The sequence below is a fragment of the Myotis yumanensis genome, unplaced genomic scaffold, assembly GCF_028538775.1.
Source record: "Myotis yumanensis isolate MYYU_CA2020_CCGP unplaced genomic scaffold, mMyoYum1.0.hap1 SCAF_1, whole genome shotgun sequence".
Taxonomy (NCBI): Eukaryota; Metazoa; Chordata; class Mammalia; order Chiroptera; family Vespertilionidae; genus Myotis; species Myotis yumanensis.
Genome location: NW_027223752.1, coordinates 110,655,118 through 110,678,014, shown reverse-complemented (window position 1 = coordinate 110,678,014; position 22,897 = coordinate 110,655,118). Strand labels below are relative to the sequence as shown.

The 22,897-nt window shown below is 41.3% G+C and overlaps 1 protein-coding gene across 1 annotated transcript; it reads right to left on the bottom strand.

The window, feature by feature from the left end:
* Window positions 1-1,481: 1,481 nt before the first annotated feature.
* LOC139011211 (general transcription factor II-I repeat domain-containing protein 2-like) lies at window positions 1,482-22,651 on the bottom strand. Its single transcript, XM_070416645.1, has 3 exons — window positions 22,505-22,651; window positions 12,255-12,454; window positions 1,482-3,021 (listed from the first exon to the last, which is right to left on the bottom strand). The coding sequence occupies exons 1-3, from the start codon at window positions 22,649-22,651 to the stop codon at window positions 1,482-1,484; spliced, it is 1,887 nt and encodes a 628-aa protein (XP_070272746.1).
* Window positions 22,652-22,897: the final 246 nt, after the last annotated feature.

The following is a 22,897-nucleotide window of genomic DNA, read 5'->3' as shown; positions in this document are numbered from 1 at the left end:
AGAAAGATCCTAAAAAAATTAAAAAGAGATCTACCAGATGACCCCACAATCCCACTTTTAGTTATTTATCCAAAGAAATCCAAAAGATGAATTTGAAGACATTTGCACCTATGTTCATTGCAGCATCATTTACAATAGCCAAGATATGGAAGCAACATCAGTATCACTTGATAGATGATTAGATAAAGAAGAGGTGTTAGATATACACAATGGAATATTACTTGGCCATAAAAAACAATGAAACTTTACCATTTATGACAACCTGGATGCACCTAGAAGGTATTGGCTGAGTGAAATACCAAGGATTTCACTTACATGTGAAATATAAAAAACAAAATAAATGAACAAACAAAATAGAAACAGACTTATAGATACAGAGAACAAACAATGGTTGCCAGAGGGGAGGGGATTTTGGGCTTAGGTAAAATAGTTGAAGGAATTAAGAACTATGAATTGGTAGTTACAAAATAGTCAAAGGAATTAAAGTACAGCATAGGAATATAATCCATAATGTTGTAATAATTATGTATTGTGCCAGATGGATGCTGAATATATGGGGGAAACCAATTCATAAAGTATATGATTATCTAACCACTATGCTGTACACCTGAAACTATTATAATATTGACTGTCAGCTGTAACTGAAAATTAAAAAAATTTAAAAACATCTTAGCAAACACAGAGTGGGCTGGCCAATTTCTGACATAGCTTGTGGAAGATTTTAATACTCAAGATCATGCAAAAACCCCCTGGATGCAGCAACTTAATTTTTCAAGCAATTAACAGGTACCAATTAATTGGTATGGAAATAAATCATCAATGAGAATAGGAATCATACCTGAGGTCTCACTGTTTGCTGAAAGCAAAAAGAAATACGCCACAGGGGGAGGAGGAGCCAATTTAGGTGAAATAAACTCACTTTGGCAGGAAATTCATCAGCTTGAAGTTAGGTAACACTGCCCCAGCATAACATCTAGTACAGGGGTGGGCAAACTTTTTGACTCGAGGGCCACAATGGGTTCTTAAACTGGACCGGAGGGCCGGAACAAAAGCATGGATGGAGTGTTTGTGTGAACTAATATAAATTCAAAGTAAACATCATTACATAAAAGAGTACGGTCTTTTTTTTTTATTTCAATAGTTTTATTCATTTCAAACATTTTAACAAGAAGAATGTAAACACTAATTATTATAATTTGAAACTTCAAAAAATGGAGGAATCATAGCACAATAACATACCTTATATTGAAGATGGCAAAGGCAAAATAAAATTGCCTAACAAAGGAAAGGTACAAAAGCCTTTCAAATTAAACTTAAATATAATAAAATATTTTAAAACTAAAACAAATAGAAAAGAACAAAATGTGTAAACAGTAAATTAAACATTTTCTTTAGTGCAACTTCCAAATTATGCCCCGGACGTCGATGTAGATGGCAATGTAGACTGGGTTGAAAGGTTTTTGGTCTTTAAAACATCAACTTCAGTGGGAACAGTGTTGTTGGTCTCCTTTTTTAGCTAATGCATCAAAGCCTGGAGTTAGTTTTGTTGTGGCTATTCTCAGGATAGATCTGAGGTGTTCGTCAGTTAAGCTGGATCTGTGAGGGGCTTTGTTGATGTTCATGACGCTAAATGTCTGCTCACAAACATAGGTTGACCCAAAAAGCACCAGTATCTTCTGTGCCATCTTCCGGATGTTTGGAAAAGTGGCTTCATTAAGTGAAGCATAAAAGTCTCTTAGTTCAAGAGAGCTGAATTTCTCCTTTAGGACAAAGTCAGACTGAAGATCGATGAGTTCCAGTTGCACCTCTTCCGGTGCTGTTTCAGGGTTTTGTGACAAAGGACAGGCCACCAGTTGAAGTGACTGGTCAATTTTTTCAACACCAGAAAACCGACGACAGAATTCTGCATGCAGGTCATCCAGTGATTTGCTGTATTTCTTCACGTTTTGGATGGTCTCCTTCTGTGTGGCTAGTGTGGCAAAATGAGTGAAGACTTTGTCTGAAATTTGTCTGGAAAAGAAAATCAGCTTCGATTTAAAGGCTTTCACATTAGTGTACATGTCATGTACATACTGATCTTTTCCCTGTACCTTCACATTTAGCTCATTCAAATGTGAAAATATATCTACAGCAAATGCAAAGTCACACAGCCAATTCTTGTCACTCAGCTCAGTAAATTCGTCAGACTTCCCCTTTAATTTCAAAAATGCACCAATCTCTTCTTTGAGCTCCCACACTCGTTGGAAAACTTTGCCCAAACTCAACCAGCGGACACGAGAGTGGTAAAGTAAGTCGTGGTGATCCGCATCAGTTTCCTCCAGAAACTTAATAAACTGACGGTGCTGAAGTCCCTTTGCTCGAATGAAATTAACAAGCTTTACGACTGGACTAACAACATGATTAAGTTGTAATATAGACTTGCACAATGATTCCTGGTGAATAATACAGTGAAGAAAAATAACATCTTGGTTAGGGTTCTCCTCTTTCACTTTATCCTGAATTCTTTTTAGCAGTCCAACATTTTTTCCAGTTAAATTTGGAGATCCATCTGTCGTGACATTAGCAAGTTTACTCCATGGTAGCTTCATTTTCTTGATGACAGTAGACACCCGGTCATACAAGTCCTCTCCCCGTGTTTTTCCTTTCAGTGGCTCCATGGCTAAAAACTCCTCCGTAATTTCAAAATTGTCACTAATCCCTCGGATAAAAATTAAGAGCTGAGCAGTGTCCTTTACGTCATTACTTTCATCCAATGCTAGTGAATAAAACTTAAAGAACTCTGCCTTACTATTTAACTTGTTGGCCAAGTCTTCATCAATCAGTTCCACTCGACAAGTCGCTGTCCTGCGCGATAAGCTGAGTTTTTCAAACTTGCCTTTGCTCTCTGGACACAAGAGACCTGCTGTCTCTATCATACATTCTTTCAAAAACTCGCCTTCAGAGAGAGGTTTGCTAGCTTTTGCTAATTTGAATGATAGCATAAAACTTGCTTTGGTAGTTGTCTCTTGAATTGCAGTTTGTCTGTGAAAGACAGTAAAGTATAAAAACAAGTGATTAAATTTGCTCTACTATAACATTTTTGGTCTTCTAAAAAATATATATTTAACAAAATCATCTGAAAAAGTTCAGACATGGGACAGAGGCACACACTGACCATAGAGAACAACCCCTTTCCTCCATAGGAAACCTGTGTATCTTTCACACAGGCCCTTTGTTTATGGTAACACACATAGCTGCACATTGCTGTGTCTTCCAGACACACTTGTATGGGAGGTGCTAGGGCAGTGCAAAACATGGATAACCAGTAGTTACCACTAGCACTTCCGTTACTGGCAAAAAACAGCCGCAGTGCACATAGTGTGAAAGAGCCGATTATCAATGTCAGATTGCATCCACTGGACTCTATAAAAACAACCAAGTACCACTTTTAAATGCCCATTGCAACAGTTTTTCTTATTAAAAGCTGGAAATGGCAGGATATTTATATATATACCCCTGCTGTGACAGCCTGGCAGAGCATTACAAAGGAGAAAACCCAGCATCTGGTGATGTCCATAAGTACAAGACTTCAGGCTGTCATTACGAGGAAAGGGTTTCATCCAAGTATTAGATATAAACATTTGATTTTCAGTTTTTCATTTGTCCAATTACTTCTGAAACCCTGAAATTAAGTGATTTTGTAATAAAATCTTTAGTTCATCACATTTCTATACAATCTTTTTGTTCAACCCACTGAATTAGGGTTCGTTCACACTAGCCGTGCTGCCGTTGCAGTGTGGTGCAGTACTGCAATGCAGCGCAGCTAGGGTTAATGCAGGGTACACAGGTTTCCATCATGTTTGCGTTGATGCTAATGTGCAGTGGTGCATGTTAACACAAATGCCCTGTAGCATGCATTTTCACAGGCGCAAGGGGGAGAAGCAAACGCAGCGCAAAATGCATTTGTTTTGCCGCTAACACATGAGGTTAGTGGCCACGGTAGTGTTACTGATACCGCATCCGTATCAGCAAAAAAAATGCAGCTGCGGCATGGCTAGTGTGACATGTCCTCTGTGTGTCTTTTTCCCTGCTGCACGCGTCCACAGTGGGGAAAAAAATTGCAGTGGATACAAGCCCTAAAAGCTGAAAGTCTTTGTTGTTTTATTAACAAGTCATTGTGATGTACAGAATGTGGGAACAGGAAAAAATTGTGTTTGAGTAGAGTTCTTAATCTTACCTCAGAAGGCTCTGATACTGTGCTCTCCAGGGGCGTGTCTCCCTACATCACCACGATAACGCGTCTACGCATTCCCAGGGTGATGTCCGGAGACGCTTCCACGGGCATTACAAGGAGCCTCTGGAAGATTGAGAGGTTGTTCCTTCTTAGAAGGAGCTGCGGCCGTGTTTCCCGAGGTTGCCATGTTAACACTGCTGCTGGTGAAGGAGCGGAGGGGAGAGCAAGAGAACCCTCCGCTCTTTCAGCTCCGAGGGCCGGATAGAACAGCCGAATGAGCTGGATCTGGCCTGCGGGCCATAGTTTGCCCACGGCTGATCTAGTAAGTGGTGTGGGGATTAAGCCACATTACTTTGGGTCTTTTTGTAATTGGGAAATGACCCCCTCATCCTCTAAATCTGTAGGACTTGACTCCCAGGATGGCTAAGGTAGATCAGGCATCTGTCCTGTCAGTCAATCCCCAGTGCCTCAAGTCCACTTTTAAAAAAAAAAAGGAGCCCCATATCTGACAACATACTGGTAGACTTCACAGAGATACTGAAAAAAAGGGACATGCCCTATCCCACCTCCATCCCACTCCAAATGCCAATCAGCAGTCAGGAAAGGCATTTTGTTAAAAAAAAAAAAATGCTCCCTGCCTTGGATTTTGTTTCATAATCATCAAATTCCACCACATATAGAAGCAAAGAACACTTCACCAAGGGCCCCAAGAGCAGAGAATAGACAGGGGAGATATAAGGCAAATCTCTTAACTTTATGTTCCAATGTGCTTTGGAGGAATAGACACTGGAAAATTTGAGAATGAACACAGTGAGCAAGCTATTCCTTCCTTGAGTAGGCAAGTCATTACTTTTTCTTAAAAAAAAAAAAAAAAAAAGCAATTTAAAGATATATTTAAAAGAAAGGCCAAACTACCTCAAAATATTTTTCTCAAATATGCAGAGATTTTGTTGGAAAGAGAGCAGCCATATGATGGTTTAAGGTGAATAAGTTATGTGAAGGAGTTGTTAAATAGAGTATTCTAATACAGATTTAAAATTAGAATGGCTAGGTGATTGGAAGGAGTGGTATTAGGGAAAAGAAGTTTCTACAAATCAGATTACTACCCTTTACTGAAGGCTGTTACCATTTTCTGTTGAAGATTTTTGTGGACGAAAGGGGCCACATGCTGACCCGACAAGCTCAGGAGAGGCCTGCATGGCAGTCTTGCAAACTCGGAGACCTAAAGTAACCACAAAGGATGGTCTGAAATTAAACTTTAACTAAAAGCAGTTATGGTGGGCAGTTATGTCCTGGGCCAGTATCTTCACTGACTAGGTCAACCTTTACCTTAACTGAGCCTATCTGTCTTTTTGTATCTATGATAACATACCCTTGAAATGTCTGGGTAACTTGTGGCTTCCCTTTATCTGGAGCCCCTGGGGCACAACCAGGTGTTCTGGGTCCCAGGACAGATACCACAAATTCCTTCATCATCATGTTAATTGTTCCTGCACCCACCTAAGTATGTGTTCACCATTTTACTTTTTATCCAATCCCAGGGATTTCCCTGCTTTGTTTTATTCCTCCTCCTTAGTCTGTCACCAATGAATTTCATGTAACCCACCTATGTTTGTCCTTTGATTGCAATGTATAAATACGGATGTAACCCCACCATTCTCCAGAGCACTATCTCAATTCGCTGAGGTTCTGCTTCCCGGCATATGTCAACAGTTTGGCTCAAATAAACTCACAAAAATTCTTTACAGGTTTCAATGGTTTTTTTTATGTTAACAATTTGATGAGTTGGGTGGATTTCCATTTCTAGTGGGTTTTGTAGGCATTTTCTCCTTTTTGTATGGAGAGATCTAATTTCTTCCATGTCTACTCTATGTACTCTACTCAGATCCTGGGCTTCCCATTCTGAATTGTTTCCAAAGCATAGAGTGCTTTATAGGATTGTTACAGTTATTATATAGTGAGCAAAATTCTGGCATTTGCCGGGGGTCTTGTCCAGCATCTAGAAGGGTTCAGGAATCTGGAGAAGGGCTGGGGTAAATTATTAAAGAATCTAGAGATGAACCATAATTTTGGAAGGCATTTTGGGGAGCCAGAGAAGACTTAGCTGAAGAAACCAAGTCCTCCTGTCTCTCTGGAGGACTTGGTTTCTTTAGCTTTTTATTAACACAATTTGTCCTAAGGCAAGGTAGATATACACATCAAAGGCCAAGGTTTAGTATACAGAAGCATTGTTGGATTGGGGGAACTGCCTACAGCTGTTCTGGTGTTTGGCCAGAAGGAGGCAATAACATGTAGATTGAAATGCCCTCAGCTGTCTGGCAGCAAGCAATCATTTTATGCATCCTTTTCAGGTTTGGGGAAATGCCCTCAGCCATTCCAGATGATCAGCCCTGCTGACATGCTGGAATTAGCTTCTGTCAGGCATTCTAATTTTTAAAAGGCTATGATTATCATTAATATTGTTTTCTTTGTTTTGCAGAGTTCATCCAAACAATAATAAAAGAGCAATCCTATATAATAAAGTGCTAATATGTTAATTAGACCGAACAGCGGAACAACCTTCTGGAATGACCTTCCCGAATGACCTTCCAGAATGACCAGTGGTCTGGTCTGGCGGGGCCATGAGGTAGCTGGGGCCACGAGTGCCAAGGCAGGCAGGGATGCAAATGCCTACTCTTGCACAAATTTTATACATCAGGCCTCTAGTTAGAAATATAAAATTATGTAACTGCAGTGGGAAGGCCAGGGAGGGTTGGGGGACAGGAGGGAGGGGAGTAAGAGATCAACCGAAGGACTTGTATGCATCCATATAAGCATAACTAATGGACATAAGACACTGGGGGGTAAGGGAGGGCAGGGGTTTGTCAAGGGCGGGGGGGAAAAAAGGACACTTATGTAATACCCTTTGTAATACTTTTAGCGAAAAATAAAAAAATAAATAAATAAAAAGAAATATAAAATTATGGAAACTCTCAAACCAATAAGAGGTCATTAAACTTGGCAAGAATTGCTATATTCAAAATTTTGATCTCATTCCTTAAGTTTTTATTGCATTTTAAGAAAACAGTAATTACATAAATTTTAATACAAATGATGTTTCGCTAAATCTTAACTTGTATTTATTTGGGGAAAAGACAAAAATCTTGTGAACTGATGACAGAGAAGTAAACTGAATTTTTAAAAATTATCTTTTTAATATATACCATCCAGTGAGTTTTTTTTTATTATTCACAGAATTGTGTGACCATTACCACTAATTTTAGAACATCTTCCTCACCCCAATAAAGAAGCACTGTACACATTATCAGTAACTCCCTATTCCCTCCGCTGCTCCAAGCCCTGGGAACCACTAATCTATAGATTTTCCTCCTGTAGACATTTCATGTAAATGTATCATATATATGTTTTTTTGCATCTAGATTCTTTCACTTAGCACAATGTCTTCAAGGTTCATCCATGTTGCAACATGTATCAGTACTCCATTCCTTTCTATGACTGAATAATATTCCATTGTATGGACATACCACATTTTACTGATCTATTCCTCAGCTTTTGGGTTCTTACCCCTTTTTGGATATTATAAATAACTAGAGGCCCAGTGCATTAAATTAGTGCACTGGGGAGGTTTGTCCCTCAGCTCAGCCTGCACTCTCTCCAATTTGGGACCCCTCGAGATTGGGCCTACACCAGCAGTCGGACATCCCTCCCACAATCCAGGACTGCTGGCTCCCAACCACTCGCCTGCCTGCCTGATTGCCCCTAACTGCTCCTGCCTGCCAGCCTGATCACCCCCTAATGACTCCCCTGCCATCCTGGTCATCCGTAACTGCCCTCCCCTGCAGGCCTGGTTCCCTCAACTGCATTCCCCTGCAGGTTCAGTCACCCCCAAGTGCCCTCCCCTGCTGACCTGGTCCCCCCCAACTGCCCTTCCCTGCTGGCCTGTTTGCCCCCAATTGCCCTCCCTTGCAGACCAACTTGTGGTGGCCATATTGTGATGACATGGGCGTGGCCATCTTGTGACCACATAGGGGTGGCCATCTTGGGACCACATGGGGGCGGCCATCTTGTGCAAGGGCGTGATGGTCAATTTGCATATTACCTCTTTATTATATAGGATGCTGCTATGAACATTCCTATATAAGTTTTTGTATGGATATATTTTCATTTCTCTTAGGTATGTATCTAGAAGTATAATTGCTGGGGCACATGTTAATTCTGTTTAACATTTTGGGGAACTTCCAGACTGTTTTCCAAGTGGCCGTGTCATTTTACATTCCCACCAGCAATTTATGAAGGTTCTAAATTTCTCACATCTTCCATTTATTATTGTCTGTCTTTTTTACTTTATCCATTTTTTAAAAATATAATTGATTTGAGAGAGAGAGAAAGAAAGAGAGGCATAGATTTGCTGTTCCATTTATGAATACATTTGCTGACTCTTGTATGTGCCCTGACCAAGGATAGAATGATGCTCTAACCAACTGAGCTACCTGAACAGGGCTGACTTTAGCCATCTTAATAAATTCCTATAATCATAATAGAAAACTTATATAGCTCCTACTGAGTGCTAAGCACTGTTCTGAGGGTAATTTAATCCTCACAACACCCCTGTGAAGCAAGTTCTATCCCCATTTCACAGATAAGGAAATTGCAGCACAGAGAGATAAAGTGAATTTGTTGGTCCCTCAGCTAATACTTGTTAGAGCTAGGATTCAAATATGAATCATTCAGTTGTGGAGTCTGTGCTCTTCATGTTATACTTCTATTATCATATCATGATAATAAAAGTGTAATATGCTAATTAGACCGGGACAGCCGAATGACCTTCTGGACGTCATTCCAGATGTCCTTTCTGACAAAGCCATGGTGGCGGGAGCTGAGGCAGAGGTGGTTAGGGGCAATCAGGCAGGCAGGCGAGCAATTAGGGGTGATCAGGGAGGCAGGCAGAGGAGTTAGGGGTGATCAGGCAGGCAGGCAGAGTGAGTGGTTAGGAGCCAGCAGTCCCAGTGTGCAAGAGGGATGTCTGACTGCCAATTTAGTCTTGTAGGGTTCGGGCCCAAACCAGCAGTTGGACATGCCCCGAGGAGTCCCAGATTGTAAGAGGGTGCAGGCCAGGCTGAGGGACCCCCCTCCTGTGCACAGATATGCACCGGGCCTCTAGTATTCTTAAAATGTGCTTACTATGTATCTCTCTTTTTTAAAAAAATCATTATTTAATATTTTAAAATAAACTTTTTATTCTTGACACTATTACAGATATCTCCCTTTTTTCTCTTTCCCCCTCATGCTCTCAGCCCCTACCTACCCCCATGTGTTCACTACCCTGTTACCCCTGTCTATGGGCTATACCTATCTATACTATAATAGAAGAATACTCAAATTGTCCAGGATGCAGTCACAGTAACAGTAACGACCAAACAGCAGGCTGCATGGGGTGACCAGGCCTGTGGGGAGGGGGCAGTTAGGGGTGACCAGGCCAGCAGAGGGGGACATTTGGGGGCGACCAGGCCAGCAAAGGGGCAGTAAGGGGAAACCAGGCCAGTGAAAGGGGGGGCAGTTAGGGTGACCAGGCTGGCAGGGGAGGGCAGTTGGGGGCGACCAGGCAGGTAGGGGGGACAGTGGGGCTGACCAGGACATCAGTGGGGGCAGTTAGGGGTGATCAGGCTGGCAGGCAGAGGCAGTTAGGGACAATCAGGCAGGCAGGCAGGTGAGCAGTTAGGAGTCAGTGGTCCCGGATTGTGAGAGCGTTTTTATGTATTTGGGTGCTCCTGTATTGGGTACATATATGTTTACCAGAGTTATATTCTCTTGTTGTATCCATCCTTTAATACTATGAAGTGGCCTTCCTTATCTCTTGTTATGGCCTTCACTTTGAGAACTATCTTGTCAGATATAAAGGGTGTCCCAAAATTCACGCAAGATTTGAATTTTATGCCATTTGTGCCGTAAAGTGTTGCCAACGAAAAAAAAGATAGCATGACAGCTGACAGTTAGGGGTCATTAAAAATGGAGCGCTACATGAAAGAACAACGCGTTTTCATTGTTGAGCAATATTTTTAAAATAAGGTTTGGCAGCTACAGTTTGCAATTTTCGTGCAAAATATGGTCGGAATAGTGATTTAACTTCATCAACTGTAAAGAAATTAATTAAAAAATTTAGGGAGACTGGATTGATTAGTGATCTTAAACACTCTGGCCATCCTTCAACAAGTCCTTCAACAAGTCGTTCAACACAAAACATCGAAGCAGTTCGTGAGAGTGTTGTTGAGAGTCCAGAGACATCAATTCGGCACCGTGGTCAAGAATTGGACATTTCGAGAAGCTCTCTACAGCATATTCTCACGAAAGATTTGCATCTTCATGCTTACAAAGTTCAATTGACTCAAGAATTGAAGCCTACTGACCACGTACAGTGAATAGAGTTCGTTGAATGGATTATGGAACAACAAGTGGATGCTGATTTTTCGAACAAAATCATCTTCAGCAATGAGTCTCATTTTCATCTTAATGGCTTGGTTAATCGACAAAATTGTCACATTTGGGGTTCAGAAAATCCATGAGTGATTATTGAGAAACAAATGCATCCACAATGTGTCACTGTTTGGTGCAGATTTTGGGCTGGAGGCATCATTGGACCATTATTTTTCGAAAATGCGGCTGCTCAGGAAATAACAGTTAATGGTGCTCGCTATCGCAACATGATAATCCAGTTTTTTGTGCCTAAATTGCAAGATATGGATGTGGACGACATGTGGTTTCAACAAGACGGTGACACATGCCATACAGCCCGAGAAACAATTCATATACTGCATGAGTCATTTCCTGGTCGTGTAATTTCCCATTTTGGTGATCAGAATTGGCCGCCCAGATCATGTAATTTAATGCCGTTGGACTTATTTCTTTGGGATTTTTTGAAGTCTAAGGTTTATGCCAACAAGCCCATGACCACCCATGCCTTGAAGGAGGAAATTGAGGGCTGTATCAATGAAATTCAGCCACATTTATGCAAAACGGTCTTGGAAAATTTCAACAAATGAGTGCGTATGTGCCAGCAAAGCCATGGAGGCCATTTACCCGATATGCTATTCCATACATAACCCTATACTGTATACTTTATGAATCAATAAAAAAATTTACAATTTTTAATTATAAACCTGTGTTTTCTATCAAAATTACTTCTTGTGTGAATTTTGGGACACTGTTTAGGTATTGCTACCCCAGCTTTATTTTCATTTCCCTTTGTCTGAAAACATTTTTTCCATCCTTCATTTTCAGTCTGTGTGAGTCTTTTGGTCTGAGGTGAGTCTCTTGTAGATAGCATATATATGGGTCATGTTTTCTTATCTATTCAGCTACCCTATGTCTTTCAATTGGAGCATTTATTCCATTTATGTTTAAGTTTATTATTTATAGGTTCTTGTGGGGTTTTTTTTGCCATTGTTATTCTTTATGCCTGTGTTCCTCTCTCTATTTCTATTGCTTGTTCTTAGAACAGTCCCTTTAGCATTTCTAACATTGCTGGTTTGGTGATAATAGTCCCTTTAGCCTTTTTGTGTTTGTGATGCTTCTGATTTTACCTTCAGTTTTGAATGATAGCCTTTCTGGTTAGAGTATTCTTGGGCTCAGTCTCTTGCTTTTCATTATTTTGTATACTTCATGCCACTTCCTTCTAGCCTGGTGTTTCATTGAGAAATCAGAAGATATTCTAATGGTAGTTTTCTTGTAGGTAATTTTCTGTCTCTCTTGCAGCCTTTAAGATTCTTTTTTTGTTTTTAACCTTTGCAATCTTAAATATGATGTGTCTTGGTGTGGGTCTTTTTTGATTCATCTTGATTGTGACTCTATGTGCTTTCTGGACTTGTGTGCCTTTTTCCCTTTCCAAGTCAAGGAAGTTTTCTGTCATTATTTCTTTAAACAGGTTCTCTATTCTTTGCTCAGCTTCTTCTCCTTCTGGCACCCCAATTATGCGGATGTTGCTTCTTTTCATGTTGTCCCAAATCTTCATTAAAATCTCCTCCTGCTTTTTTATTTTATTTTTTACAACTGCTGCTCTCCTTGGTGTTTTTCTATGTTGTCTTCTAACTTGCTGATTTGGTCCACAGCTTTTTCTAGTCTATTGTAAAATCCTTCCATTGTGTTCTTTATTTCAGCTATGTCATCCTTCATTTCCTCTTGATTCTTAGTCATGTTAATGTATTTCCCATTCAGCTTCTTATAATTCTCATTGAGTGGCTTGTAATTCTTAGTAAGATGTTTGAACAACTTTCTAACCATTACTTAATTATATATGTCCCCTTTTCCTCCCATTGACCTCTCCCAGCCTGCTCCTGCCTCTCAACACAGGCCCTCACCCCCTATAATCCGTGTCCATTGGTTATGCTTATATGCATGCATACAATCTTTTGCTTGATCTCTTAACACCCCTCCTCTGCCTTCCCTCTGAGGTTTGATGGTTTGTTCGATGCTTCTATGTCTCTGTATCTATTTTTGTTCATTAGTTTATGTTGTTCATTATATTCCACAAATGAGTGAAATCATGTGATACTTATCTTTCTCTGACTGCCTTATTTCACTTAACATAATGCTCTCCAAGTCCATCTATGCTGTTTCAAATGGTAAGAGTTCTTCATTGTTTACAGCAGTGTAGGATTATATTGTATAGATGTACAGCTGTTTTTTAATCCACTCATCTGCTGATAGGCACTCAGGCTGTTTCCAAATCTTAGCTATTGTAAATTGTGCTGCTATGAAAATAGGGGTGCATATATTCTTTCTGATTGGTGTTTCTGATTTCTTGAGATATATTCCTAGGAATGGGATTACTGGATCAAATGGGAGTTCCATTTTTAATTTTTTGAGAAAATTCCATACTGTTTTCCATAATAGCTCCACCAGTCTGCATTCCCACCAGCAGTGTATGAGGGTTCCTTTTTCTCCACATCCTTGCTAGCACTTGTCCTTTGTTGATTTGTTGATGATAGTCATTCTGACAGGTGTGAGATAGTACCTCATTGCTATTTTGGTTTGCATATCATTTGAATTCTTTATCTGACAAATTACTTGGCTCTATTTCATTCAGTTCCTTTTCTGGCAATTCCTCCTTTTCTTTCCTTTGGCAATTGTCTTTTAGCCCCCCCCCCCCAATTTTGCTTTCCATTTTTATTTGTTTTTATGTATTAAGTCAAATTGCTATGCCACCCATATTTTTGCAGGTGTTTTTATGTGGTAGGTATTTTGTGGGACCCATTGGTTCAGTCTCTCAGATATCCTGAGATGGGTGTTCTAAGGAAGCCCCCTACTTGAGTTATTTGGGTTCTCCTATTGTAGTTGGTTCTTGACTGTTATTGTCCTGTTCATGGATGGAGTCTCCTCTCAGGTTGTCTAACTATGTGGCTCACCCCCAACCTCATTGTGCAAGCTCTTTGGGAGGTGCTGACCAAACAGTACAAAATACAACAAGACAAAACACATCACAGGTGAAATAAAACAAGAATGTGCACAAGACCCTTACACACCAGAAAATGTGAACACCAGAGAAGAGAGAATTAGGAAAGAGAAAAGAGAGCATGAATGATAGAAAAAACGAAGACAAAATATGGGGTACAAATAAACAAAAAAAAAACAAACAAACAAAAACAAGAAGAAAAAGAGGGGGCCAAATGTATAGATGCAGAGCTTAAATGGAGAAAATAAGAATAAAGAGTTAGAGGAATAACAAAAGGAAAACAGTTTAGAAAAACAGAGGGAGAAAAGGAAGGAAAAGACAAGAAAAATAATTTTGAAAAGGCAAATAGAGGAGAAAGCAGATAGATTGAAATTAAGGAAGAGAAAAAAGATAAGAAATTAGAAGAAAAAGAAAAGAGAGCAAAAAAATTAGGCAGTGAAAAAAAAGAGAAAGGAAAATTGAGTAGGAAGGGAAAAAGAAAATTACATGTATGAATAAAACTACAAAGACTAGAATAATAACTAATCAATAAAGCAGATAAATTAGATAACTTTAGAAAGTGGAAAAAAGGAAGGAAAGAGGAAAAGTAAAAGGAGATAAGAGAAATAATGGAAGGGAAAAAGATAAGAGAGGAAAAAAAAGGTGGAAACAAAAGTAAAGTGGCAATTGTTTCAGCCGAATTTAATGCCCCCTGAGAGCTTTCTTGAGACTCCACTCTTTTGTTCTATTGGCCAATTCTGAACTTCCTTTTAAGTACTTAGGTGCTAATCACTGTTTTTTTTTTTGGCTTTTAGCAACATGCTTGAAACTCCAGGGGATCCACTGATCCTCAGATCTGAAATAGGAATTTTAGGGGGATATAGGCAGTTTTATGGAATTTTTATAATTGGGGGTCCATGGGAAAAAAAAACACAGGGTTACAGACTAGGAGAAGTTACATTTCCATAACACAAGAGAGCCGAGCAGCAACAGTTACATTTACATAAGACAAGGGAACTGGGAATAGCCAAGAGGTCTATATTTACAAATAAAGAAAGAGGAAGAAAGCCCAGAAGGAATGGGAGGACAATGAGGGAGGAGGGCCTTGGGAGTTACTATAATAACCAATTCAAAAGGGAATATTTACCAATCAGAAGGGATATCAGGACACAGAGACTTGAAGCCTTTATAACTGTGGAAACAGGAAGTCTGTGGGACTCTTTCCCCTTCCCCATGTGGGAGTCTGTACTTGTTCTTCAATAAATCTCCACCTTTGCTATAGCATCTTCTGTCCGTGGATTCATTCTTTGACACTTGTGGACAAAGAATCCGGGAACCATCCTGCCCGGGGAACATCATGTGTTCCAGTCCAAAAATCCTGTATCAAATCCACTGCTTATGTCTGTCTCCACAGGCCTTGGCTGCAAGCAGGAGGGGTCAATCTGTCCTCTAAAGTAGGTTTTTTAGCTGAATGGGGCCCAGAGCTGGTTCAGCAAAATTCTGCTGGCTCCTCAGGCTTAACCTCTGCTCTCTTTTGCCTGTTAGTTGTTATGCCCAGGTTTCAGGATCCCCAAAAGACCACCAGGGAGCCAGCCATGTCCGATGCAAAAGCAAAGAGTCTTTTATTCAAACCAGGGCTTGGCTCCCCTACCCTCCTTACTGGCACAGCAGCAAGTGGCAGAGAGAGGGCTAGCCCAGTGGGAAGAGGAGTTTTGTAGGGGGGTGGAGTAAGGGGAGGAGAGGGGACTGTAGGCCCTGCCGATTGGCCAGGCGCAAGTCGGTGTCTCGTTACACAGGATGTGGTCATATCTATGGCACACACTTCCCTTGATTGTCATTGGTTAGTTTAAAGAAATCCTGGGTGTGGCTAGCAGAGGCTTGGGCTTCCAGGAAGAAGCCTTGCCGAGCACATGGCTGCCCCAAAATGGAGGATCCAGGGTAAGATGGAGGGCGTAGTCCTCACCCTTTCATTAGTCAGTTGTCAATCTTAATCACTCAAAAGTCTGTTTCTGACAGGGCTTTCAGTAGGGGAGGTGCTGTTTAACTTTCAGGGAATATGGTGGGTGTGTTTTCCTGCCCCAGAGTTACTCCTCTGAGACTGTCCCAAAATGTTACTCTGCTCTTGTCTGGACATAGATCCTTGTATGGAGACCAATGGGGCTGGCTGGGAACCTGGAGTTTTTATCAGTCTGGTTCCCAGAATAGTGGTGCAGATGGCCCCTCCTCCACTCCAGTCACTGAGGGCTCCTAGAGACTGTCCAGACCCTTAAGCTTGGCCTCTGTGTTTGTTTCCTCAGTAAAGCTCAAAATGCAGGGTGTGGCAGGCTGTATCACCTAGGGTGGTTTATTATTATTATTATTCTTTGTCTGCCCTCTGGCTATTGGGAGCAACTAGCTTCTCTCAGAAAAAATGGCCGTTTTGGTTTGGAAGAGTATGATCGACACAGTGCAGGACTCTTGGCTACTGCTTTTCCACATCTCTCTGCCCTGCTTCCCTCCCCCACTTCTCCTTAGGCACCTCAATTCTGTGCCTCCCTCCCTGTGCCAAAGCCTTGGGTGAGTAGTTGCAAGTGAAAATCCTGTGCTCTGGGTTTAGAGAAAAGAAGTAAAAGAAAAACAACAACAAAACTGCGACCTTCTCTGCCACTGGCTCCAGACTCTGCCTAGGCCAGCCTCGGTGCTGCCTTTTACAGCTGGGATCTCAGCTCCAGACTCCCAGGCAGCCAGCAGCCTGGCAGCTTTTCCCTTCTGCAGATGGATGTTACTTGTGCTGCTGTGGGTCATGGCTCCGGTCTTCTATTTTCTGAGGGAACAGAGTCTCCTATAGCACAGTGCTATAAGAGACTCTCTCTCTCTCTCTCTCTCTCTCTCTCTCTCTCTCTCTCTCTCTCCCTTTCTCTCTCTCTCTCCCTCTCTCTTGGATCTCCATGCTGGTGGGGGTTGGGTCCACTCCTCTAGAGACCTCGCACTTCCTACTGGTCTCCAGGTGTTGTCTGTCCTTCCTTGCTATAAGTCACCTGATCAGCTGGACCTCAGTTGGTAATTCTGTGTGAATGTTCTGCAATCTAGTTGTATTTCCAGTTTGGCCCTGGGACAAGATGCCTGACAGGTCTGCCTATTGAGCCACCATTTTTTTTCTCTCCGTACCACAGCTTTTTTATCCTCTCATCTACTGATGGGCACTTGGGCTGTTTCCAGATCTTAGCTATTGTAATTGCACTGCTACAAACATAGGGGTGCATACATTCTTTATGATTGGTTTTTCATTTTTTTTAGGATATATTCCTAGAAGGTGGATCACTGGGTCAAATGGCAATTCCATATTTAATGTTTTGAGGAAACTCCACACTGCTTTTCACAATGGCTGCACCAGTCTACATTCCCTCCAGCAGTGTACTAGGGTTTCCTTTTCTCTACATCCTCACCAGCACTAGTTATTTGTTGATTTGTTAATGGTAGCCATTCTGATGGGTGTGAGGTGATACCTCATTGTTGTTTTAATTTGCATCTGTCTGATGATCAGTGACCTTGAATATTTTTTCATATGTCTCTTGGCCATCTGTATGTCCACTTTTAAGAAGTTTCTATTTAGGTCCTTTGCCTATTTCTTAAAAATATTTTTTTATTGATTTCAGAGAGGAAGGGAGAGGGAGAGATAGAAACATCAATGATGAGAAAGAATCATTGATTGGCTATCTCCTGCATGCCCCACACTGGGGACTGAGTTCACAACCCAGGCATGTACCCTGACCAGCATGTGCCTAAACCGTGATCTCCTGGTTCATAGGTCAATGCCCAACCACTGAGCAATGCTGGCCGGGCTGCCCATTTTTTAATTGGGTTGTTTGTCTTCCTTTTGTTAAGCTGTATGAGTTTCTTATATATTTTGGATATTAACCCTTTATCAGATGTATCATTGCCAAATATGTTCCCTCATACAGTGAGATCCCTTTTCATTTTATCTCTATAGATTTAATGCGATCCCTGTTAAAATGCCAATAGCATATTTCACAGACCTAGAACAAATAATCCAAAAATTTATATAGAACCAAAAAAGATCCCAAGTAGCTGCAGCAATCATGAGAAAGAAGATCAAAGTTGGAGGGGTTACAATACAAGATATTAAGTTATACTACAAAGCCACTATAATCAAAACAGCCTGGTACTGGCACAAAAACAGGCATATAGATCAATGAAACAGACAGAGACTCCAGAAATTGACCCAAGCCATTACATCAATTAATATTTGACAAAGGAGGCAAGATCATAAATAGGGTCAAGACAATCTCCTCAATAAATGTTGTTGGGAAAATTGGACAGATCATACAAAAAATGAATCTGGACCACCAACTTACAACATACATGAGAATAAACTCAAAATGGATAAAAGACTGACATGTAAGACATGAAACCATAAAAATCCTAGAAGAAACCTTTGGCAGCAAAATCTCAGACATCTCTCATAGCAATATGTTTGTGGGTACATCTAGGGCAAAGGAAACTAAGGAGATAATAAACAAATGGGACTATATTAAAATAAAAAGCTTCTGCACAGCAAATATTTCCTCTTAAAACATATCCTTGAACAAACCCTGTATGAAAAGGTGATATGGTCTTAACTAAGTATTTGTATGAATGACAAGGGAGACTAAGAAATTCAATCTTTGTTTCTACTCACTTCTGATCCTGATGGGGGTGAAGAGGGAAAGGGCATGTGAAGGCAGATTAATCCTCAGTCACAGGGATGCTTTATTTTGCACAATAGTCAACACAATCTCAATAATAAAAACAATATTTAGTTGCTTATTTAGTTGCTTTAGGAGAAGTTGCTATTCAAAGAGATGTGGTGATTTTTTTTGTTAAAACAAACACTCTTCTGTCATTGTATTAACAAATAAGCAATCACTTTACTGCATCTACCTACTGTATGGGACTTTGCTTTGAAGAACTGTTTTGTCTAGTGGCTCCTTATTAGCAATGGCTACTTGGCCACTGGCTCCTATAATAAAGATTCACTTATACATCTACAATTTATTATGGCTTCTCCATCTACCACCTGGCTTCCAAGGAGATCCAGCCCCTGGCAGAGGGGCTCAGACCCAATAGTTGGCATAGTGGAGCAGAGGATAAAGGAGGAACTGAGTTCCCAACTAATGTAGAAGAAAGCAAGGTTTAAGGAGGAACTTGCTCTGATACTTGGTGCTGTGAGCAGGATTCAGAAGTATGTGTGAGTTCCTGACAATTGGCGTAGTCATCGGCAGGACGACTGTACACCCAGCAAACAAAGGATAATGGAGCAGTGAGTGCTCCCACACTTGGCCAGTCAGCAGGATGGAGCAGTGAGTGCTCTCACAAGCAATTATGACCATTTTCAGGAAAAAAAAGGCAACTATCAATTTCATGGACGTACTAGTATATGTGATTGTGACTACTTTCTGGGACTTAAAATTATCAGTTACCCATTCTGTGATTAATTAAGAACTGAATCTTCCCATCCATTTGATGTGAACAATAGTACACTGTCCCAAGCTGCCTATTATATTTCCTCAGGACAAAAACTAATGTGAATGGTAATAACAAACAGATCTGTCACTGTAGATTTCTTGCCTCTGAAGTCAAATATAACAGGCCCAGTTCAGTATTAACAGACTCTCACACTTGCCATAAGATAGGATAATGCCCTTCTTCACAAAGCCAACATTTAACATGTTTTGCCTTTTCACTCAGAATCAGCATTCTTTTAAAAATCTTTAAAAGTAATGGGCAAGGCAATCTTTGGAGAGGGAAGAAATTTCTCAAAGAGCAAATTTCTAATGCTATATTTCATAGCTTGGAAGCTAATGCTTCAATTCTTTGCTGCGTTTTCAAAAAACAGCTATCTTCTACATTCCTAATTTTGAGCCTGTGGATGGGGTAGATGATTACCTTGTTTCTCTTTACATCACCACTTCTAGACTCTCACTTGTCTTCCTATTCTCCAGAATCCCTAGATTTAAATGTCATGACCACAATTATTACCTTAATTTTTGGTGATAAAGATATCCATGTACATGATCCTTTTAATATTCTGATTCCTTGACCTCTTCTCCAAAGAACTCACTCTAGACACCACCTCCATCCCTTATTCTACATCACCCTACAATAACTACAAGCATCCAGTCTCCAGCCACATTGTCCTTTCACTTGCATTCATATCTTTTACTACCCCTTCCTCAACAATACTTTAACCCAATAGCTCATTTATCTTGCTGCTCTTTCATTGTCCCTCAACCCCTTCATGTCTCCTTCCTCATCCATACCCAGCTTAGATTCCAGTTTCAACATTATAATCATATAATCATTTCCTTGTCTTACCTCCAATCTTTTCCCCATCTCTTTTAATCAGACTTACCTTGCAAAACCTGAACACTTATTAAATTTATTTTCCGCTTACTCTGTACTAAATGTGGCCAAAGAAAAACATATGCATAGGCTGACTAGACCAACTCTAACTTATAACCAAAAACCCCTGGTAGGCTTTACTGCATGTGGCCATCAGACTACATTTCTTTGGTCTATCAGTCCTCCTGGCCTTTGTTCTCTTATGCCTTCTACTGATCATCCTTCCTATTTTACAGAGAAAGCAGAGGTGGTCAGAGAACTTTCACATGCTCTCTATTTTGTTTTCCCCCAACACTTGCATCTGGCAAAAAAAAAAAAACAAAAAAACAAACAAAAAAAAAACATGCCTTTTCTTCTGTAAAAAGACAGTTAGCCAGAATTGTAGAGGTGGAAGTAGTAGATTACTTGAAAAAACAGAGGGAATCAAGTGATGTGACCTGATGAGCAGCAACCAGCAGAGGCTGAGAGGGGCAGCAGGCATGTGGATTTCAAGACGAAGTTCCTCTCATCCACCCTACCTTAAAGAGTTAAGAAAACTGAGTATTTATCCAAAAGGATGGAATTCTGTAAAAGAGACTATCTAAACCAGGGCTGACAGGGACTTGATTCTTTTTTTTAAAATATATTTTATTGATATTTTACAGAGAGTAAGGGAGAGAGATAGAGAGTCAGAAACATCAATGAGAGAGAAACATTGATCAGCTGCCTCCTGCACACCCCCCACTGGGGATGTGCCTGCAACCAAGGTACATGCCCTTGACCAGAATTGAACCTGGGACCTTTCAGTCCGCAGGTCAACACTCTATCCACTGAGCCAAACCAGTTAGGGAGGGACTTGATTCTTGTATTGATCACTTAACTTAAACACAATATTTACACTGTAAGAGGCTGTGTTGTTTTTTTATTAAATATCTGTTGTCCCTCCTACCCAGGTACTCCTCTGCTTACAATCTAGCAGAAGCTCCCCTTCCTGTTCAGCATTAGGGCCCACATGTCAGGCATGGTATCCCTTGCATGGATGCCTCTTCTCCCCTTTGCTACTTCACTGTAGGCATATGACACTTCAGGGGCACACACCTTTCAGTCCTTGAGTATGTTATTCAGCCTCCAGCCTTCAGTGCAAGTTCTTATGTCTCCTTCCTTTGGACTGATTCTCCCCACCTTCTCTGCCAGGTGGACTCCTCTCATATGTCAGGGTCTATCTATAGAGTTACCTCCAGTAGGATATCCCATTAGCATACTGTATGAGCTAACTACTTTATTTTTGCAGCCATTGTGGTGCCTTCTCCATATGCTTCTATGACAATGTGTACAATTATTTCTTAGAGTCTTTATTATATGCTAGAGGCCCAGTGCACAAAATTCATGCACAGAGGGGGGGTTCTTCAGCCTGGCTTTCACCCTCTACAATCTGAGACCCCTTGGGGGATGTCCGACTGCCAGTAGTCGGACATCCCTCTTGCAATCCGGGACCGATGGCTCCTAACTGCTCACCTGCCTGCCTGCCTGCCTGATTGCCCCAACCCTTCTGCCTGCCTGCCTGCTAGCCCCTAACCCCTCTGCCTGCTGGACTGATCGCCCCTACATTGCCCCCCTGCAGGCCTGATCTCCCCTAACTGCCTGTGCCTTGGCCCCTAGTCTGGCCTCCTTCTGCGGGAGGCGACCTGGTGGATCAGGGGATGGCACCACCCCCATTACCCCACTGCTGCTGCCACTGCTGGCCTGAGCCTCAGCCCTTCACAGCTGCCCATGGCTGCCTGAGCCTTGGCCCTTGCAGCCACTGCAGCTTTGTCTGGAAGGATGTCCGAAGATGACCACTCTAATTAGCATATTCCCCTTTTATTAGTATAGATTTGGGGACCATTACAACCACGCAGAACTTAAAGAAAACACATGGCCCTGACTGGTTTGGCTTAATGGAGAGAGCATTGGCCTGTGGACTGAAAGGTCCCAGGTTTGAGTCTGGTCGGGGGCACATGCCTAGGTTGCAGGCTCCATCCCTAGTAGGGAGCCTGCGGGAGGCAGCTGATCAGTGATTCTTATCATTGATGTTTCTATCTCTCTCTCCCTCCCCCTTTCTCTCTGAAATCAATAAAAATATTTTTAAAAAAGAAAACGCATGATCTTCACTTTGGGCTTTGTCATTTTACAATATCCTTTGTGCAGTATTTTAACATCCCTCAACTTTCCTTTACCCACTCTTAAAATGCAATCTATTTTGGGGAAGATGATCAGGAAAGTGATTCTAGTGGGTAGAAGTTTGTTTTTGGAGGGGATAGGGTCATGAAAATATTTCAAAATTGAGCATGGTGATGATTGTTCCACTCTGAATTTACTTTAAAAAACCAGTTCATTGTACACTTTAGGTGACATGTACAGTATATGAATTATAGCTCAACAAAGCTGTTCTTTTATTCCTTTTTAAATAAAGACCAGTCTTATAATCAATTGCAGATGTTTTCAGAGGCCCCCCAGGATTTGCTTACCGTGTCCCAAACCACGGCTGCGACTGCCAGTGGCCTCCAGTCCTGGCGGATCTGGATGGTGTGGTTTGCGAAGGAGAAGGTGGCAAGAGGCTTGTGGAATTTCTGCAGCCCCATTCCAGCAGTCTCCTCATAGGGCACCAGGGCCATTGCCACTGTGCCAGCTCTCTGCTTCCTTTAACCTGTTGGGCAAAAGACCCTGCATGCCTGGCCAGAAAGTGCATTCTCTCCTAGGTGGCCCCAATGCTTTTTTTAAGGTCGTTTTATGGATTCAAAAGCTTTTGTCAAATTCCTTTTACATGGTTCTTCCAGTCTCATGGGAAGTGAGATGTGGCTCTGAATTCATCCCAAAGGGTGTCTTTGGGCAAAAGCACCCAGAATGGCACAACTCCTTCA